We start from the raw sequence: 12,300 nt of genomic DNA, 5'->3' as shown, positions 1-12,300 counted from the left end.
GGGAAGGGGAATCCCGTCAGGTACCAAGTAGATTTGCTGTTTTGCAGATTGACTGGTACCTTTTTTCCCCACCCTCTCTACCGTGCTGAGCAAACCGTATTTCCTGACTGCACTTATTCAGGGGCCGTGCTCTCTGCGGGTGTGAATGACACCCTTCTCTCCCCTCTCACCAGCTGACACGGTGGACTCGGCATGCTCTCGGTCAACGTACACACATCACAAACTACCATTCTTTCTTTTTTTTTTTTATTACTCTTTTTTTTTCTTGCACAATCTTAGCAGCATAACCGTGCTAGTAGTTCTTTAGCATGACAGCTAGATGTTAATAACTGTCCTGTTAAAGTACCCTGCATAAAACCTCTTCAGCAGAAGTCACAAAACTGTGACCTTCCTCCCTACAGCTTGTGTTGCACCTTCCCGAGGTCTGAGCTGCTCAATTCAAAATCTAGTGGGGACTTACTATATTTTTAAGTTGTAATTTGCTTTTGAAGAATGGTGGGAAAAGATTGGAACACTTCCTTTTATTTTAAGACATATAAGATGATAGCAAAGCAACTGAATAATATGTAGTTGTAATGCAAGATTGTCACAAAGACCTAAAACTGCTTAATTAAGGACATATTTTATTGTAGGCAAATCCAGAAGCCCAGCTTTTACCAGGACAGAGGTTTGTCAGTGAAGGTACGTTTTTGTAGGAATCTTACTGCTGTGTGCTGTGCCCATGTCAGCCTGCAAACTAATGCAAACATGCCTTTGGCTTTCTACCTTTGTAGAAACAGAGGAGCATGGAGTCATCGTGGTAGCTTTGTATCCCTATGATGGCATTCATGAAGATGACTTGTCGTTCAAAAAAGGAGAAAAATTGAAAGTTATTGAGGAGTAAGTATGACAGTACTGATTGTATTGTAGCTTTTCTTTGGACTCATCTAATTCCCTTTATAATTTTTTGATATCCTACTCATAGCATGAGGGTATTAATGGTAAGAGAGCTCCCTTATATGTGAAAATACAAATGCATGTGGAGCTGTTGGTAGGACCTGACAGCTGCCCTTGGTAGCAGCAACCAAACATTGATCCGACGGAGCCAATGGCTTCTCAGGGGGCTTGAGCTCAGAGGAAAGATGCTTCTTCACTCTCCCACACGGGCAAAGCTCTCAGCACAGTAGAACCCAAATAACACCTTAGAATTTTCCTTTGCTGTGAATACTACTGTTGTTTCTGTTTTTCAGGCTAGGAGAATGGTGGAGAGCAAAATCTCTCACGACAAGGAAGGAAGGTTTCATTCCCAGCAACTACGTAGCAAAAGTAAACACCTTGGAAACAGAAGAGTAAGTTCTCCCAGGCTCTAAATACTGGCAAACTACTTCTTCACCTTGGCGGTGTATCCTTTGTGGGTGAGGGAAAGAAAGGGTTCCAACTCTTTGAAATGTTTTTCAGATGGTTCTTCAAAGATATAACCCGAAAAGATGCTGAAAGACAACTCCTGGCTCCTGGAAATAGTCCTGGAGCTTTCCTTATCAGGGAAAGTGAAACATTAAAAGGTAGGCTTTGGGGTGGGTTACTTTGGAATTGATAGTAGAGTTAAAAACATACAGTCTGTCTTCACAAAAATTGGCATCAAGTGGCACTGAGTGTGGAGTAGTCCCAGTGTGACCTATTGTGTGAATTTTCTGCAGTTATGTAGGAGTGAGAAGGAGGAGAAAATCACCAGGAAAAGAGAGAAGAGAGTTACGGGTTAACACCCAAAGTTGAGATGCCGGGGGGAGCATGTGTGTATGTGATTACACTGACAAGAAGCAGAAATGTATGGAGAGATCTTTTCCTTTCCTAACATTTGTGATTCCTTTATTGAATGATACTTTTCACTGTAAATAGTAGATGCTGCCTTTTATAGTCTTCCATTACTGCATCTGTATCCATCACTACAAGTTTTAAAAGGTAGTTAGTGCAGGATGAGGGTTTACACTTCTGCACTGCAGTGTGATTTTTTTCAAAAAGCTTTTTGATAAAGATTTCTGCTATAGACAGAAGTCTTTGTACTGAAAATCTTAGTGAAGTCTCCAGACTCTTCAGCTGGGACTTTGAGAAGAGCATAGGAGATTCTGCCCCAGCTTCTGGACTCTGACATGACTGGATGCTCCAGCTGGATACTCTAACGCTCCATCCTCCAGAGGAAGATACATGAATCCCTTCAGCAGATCATATGTCTATCCTCTCCACAGGGTAGTTTTTCTGGCCCTAACACCGCAGGTTCTTGGTTAGGTAGCTCTCTGTAATGGGCCCATATCGCTGTTTCTGAGCTCTCAGATGAAGACTCCTAAATTCAACACAGGCTGCTGGTAGTAAGGCAAAGTACCCCTAAAATATTTCTTTCTGTCCCCTTCTGTCACTGGATTGGTGTGTGGGGTGAGAGAAGGGGCTGAGGTGGTTTCTGATCCTTTGAAAATGGATGACGAGTTGTATGAGTGGAAGAAACAAAGAGCTCTGTAGTTTAGGTAGATGGTCTGCTGCCCCGTCTTAAATCCCAGCTGAGGTTAGGTTCCCTAGGACTAACTATCTGCCCTCCCTTCTGTGTGCATCAAGCCGCCTCCAAGCTATGCTTTTGCTAGCTGGCCCATGACTTCCAGCGTGTTCCTTTTCCAAAACGCTGATCTCTGAATTTCAGCTTCTGCCTGAGGAGTGTGACAGCCCTGGCCTTGCTTTGCCGGCCGGTTCCCCTCAAGCCGGGGGACTTTCTGCAGAAGTGGGCGTTGGACGTGGAGCTGTCTGGCTTATTGGAACTCCTAAGATTGTTGAATAAGACTGAAAAAGAAAATGTGATTGTAAGCGTTTTGGTGACCAGTTCAGGACCGGCTATTGGCTAACTTCCTCCTGTTGATTGCAAAATGCTTTTTGAGGAAATAAGGGAGTAAAAAGAAAAACAGACAAAAAAATGATTTTGTTAGGCTCAACTGTATACGCGTGGACACAGTAGACTTTTGCTGTCTGTTAATGATCATTCTTTCTTTATCCACAGGCAGCTATTCTCTCTCCATAAGAGACTATGATCCACAGCATGGCGATGTTATTAAGCACTACAAAATTAGGAGTCTAGACAATGGAGGATTTTACATTTCTCCAAGAATAACTTTTCCCAACATCAATGATATGATCAAACATTATCAAAGTAAGTTAAATTGGTTAGTGGATTACTTAATAGAATACAGCCATTATTTCCTGTGAAGGAAAATAAATGCTTTCTTGTTTTGTTTCAAACCTTTTAATCTTTTTTTTTTTTTTTTTTCCTAAATACCCCAGGCATGCATGTTATCAAAGATAAAGTAAAACTGGTTGGAACCCAAGTAACACTGTTATCATAATCAGACCTAATGCTGCTTGCTCTGTGGCATAGCATTGTAAAAGAAAGAATAGCTTTATAAACACTTTATCAAAGTTATGATGATGTGAAACTATAGTAAGAATTGACTACACTGTAAATAAATAAATTTGAGAGTAGATTTGTATTCACAATTGGCAGAAATACATATAGACTTGTGAATGTCCTCTTGTATCTGGTGTTGAGTGTGGAATTGTTTTTATTTTTCCTATACAATTTTTTTTTTCTTCTTATTTTGAATGGCATTTTGAAGGAAGTAAAATTCCATTGACTTCAAAGAAAGAAAATTGCTATCCTGGTGGATAGCTCAAAAACACAGGTTTTTTTAGTCTTGTAACTGAGAATACAGAGAAGACAAAAAACATAGGACAGAAAATCACATAGTGATTTTTCAAAGCCACACTGAGGACTTGGCCATGAGATTTCTCTGAGTGCTTAGACATGTGTGGTAATTCTCTGGTACAGCTGGAAAAACCTGAGAATTATTCTACATTTGTGTTAAAGTTATAGCTGGTCAGTGCCTGGAGAAAAAAATTATGGTGACCTACTCATGCTTGCATGCACATGCGTCTGAAACCATGCTGCAAGAAAATTTAATGTCAAATTCAGAATACAGGTTCCAAGCCTGACTCCAGTGTGCATCTTCAACATACTGTCAGTAATCAATCTTATATTGTATTTATTTGGTACGAATTGTACTAAAAAACCTTAATAATCTGATGGTAACCAGATGCATGTGGCACTTCTTTACGAAATTCATCTCTGAATACCAAATTTCAGTTCAGAAGTGCTTGAAGTTATATGAAAGCACCAGAAAGGTTATATTTTCATCAAAGCATGTGATTATTTTGAACATTATTTTGAGTTGGTTAGTGCACACCTGCAATTAAGTAATGTTTGCTCAAGCTGTGAGGCACAGAAGTGTAACGGATTTTGTATTTTGTTTTTCCTTTGAAAACCAGAGCAATCAGATGGCTTATGCAGAAAGTTGGAAAAAGCTTGTATTAGTCCCAAGCCTCAAAAACCATGGGATAAAGATGCATGGGAAATTCCACGAGAATCAATTAAATTAGTGAAGAAGCTTGGAGCTGGTCAGTTTGGAGAAGTCTGGATGGGTAAGTTTATTCCTTTGGAAAGAGTATTTAAGTCTGCTGAAAGAAGTGTCATTTCAGAGAATTTCAGAATAATAGTGGACCTGAAACCTGGTCTGATACACTTGTAAAACAGCCCAGTCAGGCCCAGAATATACCTTCTCGTGAGGAGGAGAGGATTTGAGAGGGGGAAGATATCTGAGATCATGGAACAAATCCTTTGGTGTCTTTTAAAGGGAAAAAAAAAAGTGATTAAACACTGTAATTGAGGGGATTGAAGACAACAGGGTTTTTTTGGTTGCGTTTTGTGGGGGAAGTAGATGGTTATAGTAAGATGTGACTCCTGATTCTCAAAATCAGTGGGCTTCTCAGAACTTTGTTTCAGATCAGAAAGTGGTAAAGAACCTGAAATAGAAAAAAATTGTGTCTTTTAGTGATTTACATACAGAGTTTTCATTGTCTCTTGGTAAAGAAGAGGCTGCCATATAATGCATGGGACTGCCGTACTGGGTGAAAAATGGGGATACTTAATCCAAGATTATTGCCTGCCAGACTGCTGCTGAGAAAGTAGGTGACTTATGTAGTAAGAAGATTAGAGATTGATCACCCCCTATCTTGACCTATCACGCAGGTCCCCAGTAATGCAAGAGTTGTAAATATTTATATATAGCCAGCAAAAAATGAGAGCGTTAATTATTATAACCTTAATTAGCTTTGCTTATAAACAACCTTTTTTTCTCAGCCTCAGTGACTTCCTGTGGCAAGGGGCTATGACCACGCTCTAATCACATTTTGCAAAAATATTTAATCCTCTTGCTTTTGAAATGCTGTCTGTTCAGGGATCTGAGTATTCTTTTGAGTTCCATATTGCGTTTTCTGTGTGCTACTCATTACTTACACACTTATTACTGGTTACCATTTTATTTGAGGTAAAGTATACCTTTCTCCCAAAGTCTGCATTATGGTGTTTTTTCAGGCTAGATCATTGTCTCAACCCTTCCCCAAATCTCCTTTTTGGAGGTTATATTTAAGTAGTAATAAAATTGTTATTATTATAATAGAACGGTGTACTATTATTATTATTATTAATTATTTATTTTTAAAGAAGATTCTATAGGCAGGGCATTTCTGAGCAACTTAAAAGTGTATCCCAAAACTTATTAGAAGATGCAAAACTATGAAGGGGTCTCTGATGACCCACGGGAGTGTGGCAGGCTAACAGGAATGTCATTGCTTTGAAGAGATGCTCTCATTTAGAAAAGTAAAGCACAGAGTGGTGCTGTTTGAGTGGCAAATTCCACACACAACTACAGTGTCAATCAGAAAGCTCTAATTCAGTCATAGGTGCAATCTTTTGGTATAAATCATAGAAAAACTATAAGTAACGCATCTCTATAATATAATATAGCCAAATTCAGCCTGTTATCTGCCTTCATGAGAAAAGGCTTAAGAAACCCTCTAGCTATGATACACATGAGCGACAATTTACATACTAGTTAAGAGAAGCATCAGCCATTGTGCAGTGTTTTTCTGTCTAATAAACCAGGGCAAGAAATGTTTAACTGACACTGAAACGCTATGAAAGACTTTGTGGCAGAAGGTAATCACCTGCTTGAAAATGTAGATCATTTTGGGAAGTGACTACTTCTGCACATGCACGCACAAAGGCATCAAACTTTAAAAGGGTGTTTCTGGTTCAAGATGTTTCCTCTTGTTTGTGTCATTATTTTAACATCTAAATTGGGCCTAACCCCTGCATCTGAATTGCTGCACTGTGAGAAAAATTAATGTACTGTGAAAGCGATCGCTGTGTTTCCTCTTCTCTGCTTCCTTTCTGAAGCGAGAGAAGCTGATTTGCATGGCGCGGGTCCTCTCGAATCAGGAGCGTGGTTAATCTTAGAACCAAGGAAGTTCAAGCTGGAAAAGACTTATTAGGTCAGCTGTGCGGTGCAGGGTATCAACAAACGCTGTGTATTGTAATGATCAACCAGCGGCATCAGGAGTTGTGTAGAGGTACTGAGGAATAACCTAGTTGTTACGCTCTCCTGATGAGAGAGCTAGTTGTTACGCTCTCTCCTCATACAGAACAAAATTATTTTTCAGCCATAGTGTGCATTAGAGAGAAATATTGTTCCATGGTTTAATTACTAAATAAATTTCTTCTTGATAAAGGGTACTTAGAACTGTGGTTTCAGAGGGAACAGTGTCCCATTCGGAGGAACTGGGCTCCCCAGTAATGAGAGATACAGAGCTACTGGAGAGAGTCCAGTGAAGGGCCACGGAGATGATTAAGGGACTGGAGCATCTCTCCTGTGAGGAAAGGCTGAGAGAGCTGGGGCTGTTCCGCCTGGAGAAGAGAAGGCTCAGGGGGATACCATCAATGTTATGTAAATACCTGAAGGGAGGGTGCAACGAGGATGGAGCCAGCCTCTTCTCAGTGGTGCCTAGTGACAGGACCGGAGGCAATGGGCACAAACTGAAACACAGGAGGTTAATTCTGAACATCAGGAAACCCTTTTTCCCTGTGTGAATGGCCAAGCATTGGCACAGGTTGCCCCCAGACAGGTCGTGGAGTCTCCATCCTTGGAGATATTCAAAAGCCAACTGGACACAGTCCTGGACAACTGGCTGTAGGTGGCCCTGCTTGGTCGGGGGGGTTGGACCATATCCTTCCAGAGGTCCCTCCCAACCTCAACCCTTCTGTTATTCTGTGATATATGGAAAGACAGAGATAATATTGTTACTGCAACGTGAAGGTATGCCAGCATATCTTTTATAGTCGTCTCTTTTTAGTTTGTCCGTAAGTACTCTTTGGGCTTCCAAGTTAACATTTTCCGCTTGCACATTTTGGAGGGAGTTAGCTTATGTTATGGGAGGACTAAGAAAACCCAAGGAACAAAAAGCAGACACCCATATGTCCCAAGCACTCGACTGTGCTCCTGTATGACCTGTGCAGAGAATCTTTGTCACTTACAAAGTGGGCAGGTGAATCTCCTACAACTCTAAACAGAGGAAACTTGCTATAAAGGACCATCAATTTCCCAGTTTTGTCTATTACTGCAAGTGCATTTAATTTCTTTCTTCATTACAGCTGTGTGTAATTTCACACATTTTATAAAGACGTTCTGTTTTTAGACTACCAAGTTAGTGTTTATGTGTGTGTTAAGGGCATCAGCTGTGCTGATATGATAGGTGAAAACAGCACGGCAGAGTTGTGTTCACATTTTATGCACTGCACCATGGAAGCAGTTAGAAAGCTGCAGCCTGTGCTTTCTGCCTTCACATTTAATGGGCTGTATGGAGATGAGCTAGAGATGGAGCTACTGTTGCATTCCTCTGCTCTTCAGCTGAGTGATGGCTGTAGTTGGTGAAGGAGTGATGTGCTGACAGGCAATAGGATGCAGAGAAGCTGCTGTTCCTCAGTCTCTGTCTTAGTACCTTCTGCAATCGTAACAGCCTGAGACATTATCTGGTTTCTAACAGTGTCATACCTCCGTAGCTCAGAGAAGTTGTTCCCAGTATAACCTTGCAGAGAATTACTATGAAAGCAGAGGAAAGAAAACAGCTGCGTCTTGTAGGCCTGATCACAAAGTCGTTTATCTTCAGTCCTGGAGATCTGGTCAGAAATGGTAGGCTCAGCCTCATTATTGTCTGTTACACGTTCGTATCACAGCTTGGCCTGATTCAGCCCATGCAAGAATGTGGGGGCAACCTGGCTGTCCAAGATACTACTGTCAAAATAATCATAATCGACTCCAAAATAAATACCTGAAACGCTAACAATTTTTGGAGGATTCTGTTCTAAGGTGTAGAGAAGAACATGGCTCTCTGTGTAAGACATCATCGCATTCCTCAGACTTGTGTACTGTTGCTTGCATCGCATTTAATTCTTAACAGAAGTATAAACTGCAGAGAGACTACTTACTTCCTGCCATGGTGTGGAAGGTTTTTTGACCATGGAGTTCAGTGCATCTAGGCAGCTTCTTTAGTGATGTGATGAACCACAGCAGCACTGCAAGAGCAGGGTCTATGTTTTATGCATTTTTGTTCCTAGTGTGCACTGATACGATGTGAACCATGAAGCTCTGTGGTATTAATAATCCATGAAGAGAATTCTCAAGCAGGGCTAAGAGAAAAGTTAACAAGCCAAATGGAGCCATTATAGTGTATTTTATTAATGAGACACATTTTGCTTGCATCTCAGGTGTAAAAGATTCATTTAGTAACCCCCAAATTACAATATAAGTAATATGGATTTTGGATGTTTATTTTCTTGTGCAGCTGTTAGAAAAATCAGAGTAAATCATACCGCACAAATACTGTTATTAAAATAAAAGGCACCTAAAATGAACCATGAAAACTTGCTGGTACATCTCATCAGTATCAGAAATGGATTTTTACAGTACAAACATGAGCTGAATGTTAGTTGCAAAAAATCTGAATTTTATGTCAGGTGTTCTAGATATAAGCAAGAATTTAATTGCTTACCTATCTTTTTTAATTCATATTTAGGCAGCAAACTAACCGTATGTTCATTCACATCATATGGCAAGGAATACCATGACACAGCATGTGTCTGGATTGTTGCTGAATAAGGAAATGAGTCTATTTCATTGAGTCATTGAGAAGTTTTACCTCTTCTGAGAAATATTTTTGCAGTGTTGAAATGGGTATGGTGGGGGACGAGAATTGCATTTATATCTCTCTTTCTTTCTCTCTCTCTCTCTTTTTTCTTTTATTTCTTTTATTTCTTTATTTTTCAAATTAAATGACTTCACAAGATAAACTTTAGGATCAGTGCTTGCTACTCTATTTTTTTAATGCTATTTTAACATCTATTTTATGTTTGGAAAACATTAAAGCAGAAAATAATTTGCTGCTTCTGTCATTACTGATGGTTGCTTTTTATATAATTAGAATATTACATTAGAAGGTTTGATAAACAGAGAAATGAAACAGCCACAGTCTCTTCCACTCTTGGCATGGGCTGTGTGATAAGAAGTTATCACATTTTAAATCTTGCTCTGAACGCTGGAGGATTGCAGTCCTGGCAGCGTATCTTTGTTGGTCATGAGAATCCTCATTTGATTGAACTTTCCGGTAATGCTCTGTTTTGAGCACTGAGGGTTACAGAAAGACTGGCATGCATAAAATGGTTATAATCACGGTATTTAAAGATGCTCCAGAATCTTGCAAGCAATCCATGGGCTCTATTAGATTCTGAGACAACTTATGTGGACATTCATTAAAACATCTCTTGACTGTTTGAATATTTTATGGGCTACTTGTAAATGAAAACTTGGTATGAAGTAAGATAATTTGCTTGCTTTATTTTTTTTTCCAGATAACTGATTTCTAAAAATAGGGAATGGATTATTTTTCACTGCAATGTTGTATCTCTTGAAAAATAAAAAGGAATTCTAGTGTAAATATTTGTGCTACATCTGGCACTTGCTCTCAGGCTCTTAGCTATTACTGGAATCCAACCTCACCTGCTTTACAAATTCCTACTAGTCAGGGTGCTGTGCGGTGCAGGGTGACTTCAAGTGCACTGATCATGTTCCCTCCTTTTAGGTTATTATCATAACAGTACAAAAGTGGCTGTGAAGACTCTGAAGCCTGGAACAATGTCTGTGCAAGCCTTTCTGGAGGAAGCCAACCTCATGAAAACACTTCAGCATGATAAGCTGGTTAGGCTTTATGCTGTAGTGACCAAAGAAGAACCTATTTATATTATAACAGAATTCATGGCTAAAGGTGAGAACAACATTGGATCTGCAAGCAATGTTTTAGTAAACTCTTCTGCTTCTCATAAATCAGTCCCCTTTTTCTTTAAAAAGGAAGGAATAAGAAAAGGAAAACTTGGGATTTTAGCATTATTCTTTTGAATGCTCTGATATAAAGTTGAAGGAGCACCTATCCTAGAGGAGGGCTGAGGCCTTAGTTTTATGATTCACTGCTGCATTTGTGAAATAAACTGTTTTTACCGTTTTCTTAAATGTAGCATTTTTAATTGTTTCAGATGCAGAACATAACCCCCAAAATAGCTCTGGTTCCTTTGGGCTCCCTACCTAACTTTTGTGTTGGGTGTCATAGCAAGGCAATTAAAACAAACCTTAGAAATTGCCTTATGTGGCCCTTGAATTGATAAATACGTGTGTAATAAGGTGAGTGATGAGTGGTCCTGCAAGGATGGCTGCACTACTAGAAAAGGACAACCTTTATTAGAGCATTACTACACAAAATAAGTGCGGTTTCCTTCTCAGATCGTCTTGGGTGGTAGTTTTTCTTGTTTTGTTCTGTTTTCAAGCAATTCTGCTGATAACTTCATACACAAGTGTTGAGCCACTTATTCTTTATGACTTGGAAGGGATTGATATGTGTGATTGTCCTAGACAGCTTTCCTGATAGTCCGTAGACTAGGGTACTTATCAAACTCGCCACCACTGAACTCAGGTATGGTCTGATGGGAGTTTTCTACACCCAGCAAAATGGCAAAGCTTGGATGCCTGACATGCTGACTTGGATGTTACTGTTGTTAAATCACATAAAGAGACTGCCTTACTGTAGTTAACTTGCAAATACATCAAAACATTTCACTGCAAAAAATTTGTGATCCAGAAAATTGGGGACCTGACGTGACCTTTATTTTGGTAATAAGCTGCACTGACTTAATCTTTCTCTGTTGTAACAGGAAGTTTGCTGGATTTTCTGAAGAGTGATGAAGGAAGTAAATTGTTGCTTCCAAAGCTAATCGACTTCTCTGCTCAGGTAAATTTTAAGAAATATTAACGGGGTTTATTTCTCTCTGAGTCTGAAACTCATGCTGGACAACTTTATCCTAAGGTTTTTTGCATTAAAAACGAATTGTCTCGGACAATTGCCAGCATTAGATGTCGAGGGAGGCATATAAGAAAATAGTGTAAGAATCGCGCTTTTGCAAGTTGTAGTTCATGTTACTAATAGGTAGTGAAGGCATTTCTGGTAGGTTATTGTTTCACCAATCTTTTTGGGTTTTTATTATGCATTAGAGTTTACAGACTGTTGTACCCTGTTATACTAACTCATTACAATTCGTGAGGAAAGACGAGAAAACTTTGAAAACATGTAATAAAACATCAGGGATTTATACTGAAAATTCACTGTAAGAATATCATATAAATAAATAGAAGATTAGATATTAGGAAACATTTCTTTACTGAGAGGGGGGTCAAACACTGGAACAGGCTTCCTAGAGCGGTGGCTGATGCCCCAAGCCTGTCAGTGTTTGAGAGGTATTGGGACAATGCCTTTGGTAACATGCTTTAACTTTTGGTTAAAGTGACCTAAAGTGGTCAAGCAGTTGGACTAGATGATCATTGGAGGTCCTTTCCAACTGGAACTGTTCTATTCTGTGGTATATTATATATCACATATTATTATATGAATGTTCAATATATCAAATACAGATTGAATGCAGGAGCTGGTTTTGCTGTACTTGTTGGTTCAGTGTAGCTATAGGCCTTCTAAGTTTTCTGAACTCTTTGGGTAACTTGTCCTTAAGAATTTAGTGGGGCAAAAGCTTTGTACATGTGGAAAACCTGCAGGATCCCAGGTCATCATCTGGAGAGATGAGTAACAGTGGGCAGAAAAAAAAAATGTAGCTTTGAAAATAGCATGTAAAATTCAAGGGAGAGAAGAACATCTGTGAGCAGTAATATGAAAGGAGACCCAGGGTGTGGAGAGGAAAGCACATGTGGTTTTATAGCAGACCTAACTAAAGTTAGGGATGTTGTATTCATTTTAAACGAATATTGTGTTTTCAGAAATTTAAGGCTTAAAAAGCTTAATGAA

At 39.5% G+C, this 12,300-nt stretch overlaps 1 protein-coding gene across 2 annotated transcripts in view; it reads left to right on the top strand.

Moving 5' to 3' along the window:
- Positions 1–12,300, top strand: part of LYN (LYN proto-oncogene, Src family tyrosine kinase) — a 51,293-nt gene that overhangs the window by 22,147 nt on the left and 16,846 nt on the right. For both annotated transcript variants that reach the window (XM_059815474.1, XM_059815473.1), the window contains exons 3-10: positions 633–681; positions 774–879; positions 1,230–1,328; positions 1,438–1,541; positions 3,017–3,166; positions 4,339–4,491; positions 10,042–10,224; positions 11,162–11,238. In XM_059815474.1, the coding sequence (XP_059671457.1) occupies positions 633–681; positions 774–879; positions 1,230–1,328; positions 1,438–1,541; positions 3,017–3,166; positions 4,339–4,491; positions 10,042–10,224; positions 11,162–11,238 (921 nt within the window). The remainder of the gene's footprint in view (positions 1–632; positions 682–773; positions 880–1,229; positions 1,329–1,437; positions 1,542–3,016; positions 3,167–4,338; positions 4,492–10,041; positions 10,225–11,161; positions 11,239–12,300) is intronic.

The sequence above is a fragment of the Gavia stellata genome, chromosome 3 (genome assembly GCF_030936135.1).
Source record: "Gavia stellata isolate bGavSte3 chromosome 3, bGavSte3.hap2, whole genome shotgun sequence".
NCBI classification, from domain to species: domain Eukaryota; kingdom Metazoa; phylum Chordata; class Aves; order Gaviiformes; family Gaviidae; genus Gavia; species Gavia stellata.
Note: the sequence above shows the minus strand (reverse complement) of the source record. Positions and strands in the feature narration are given on the sequence as shown.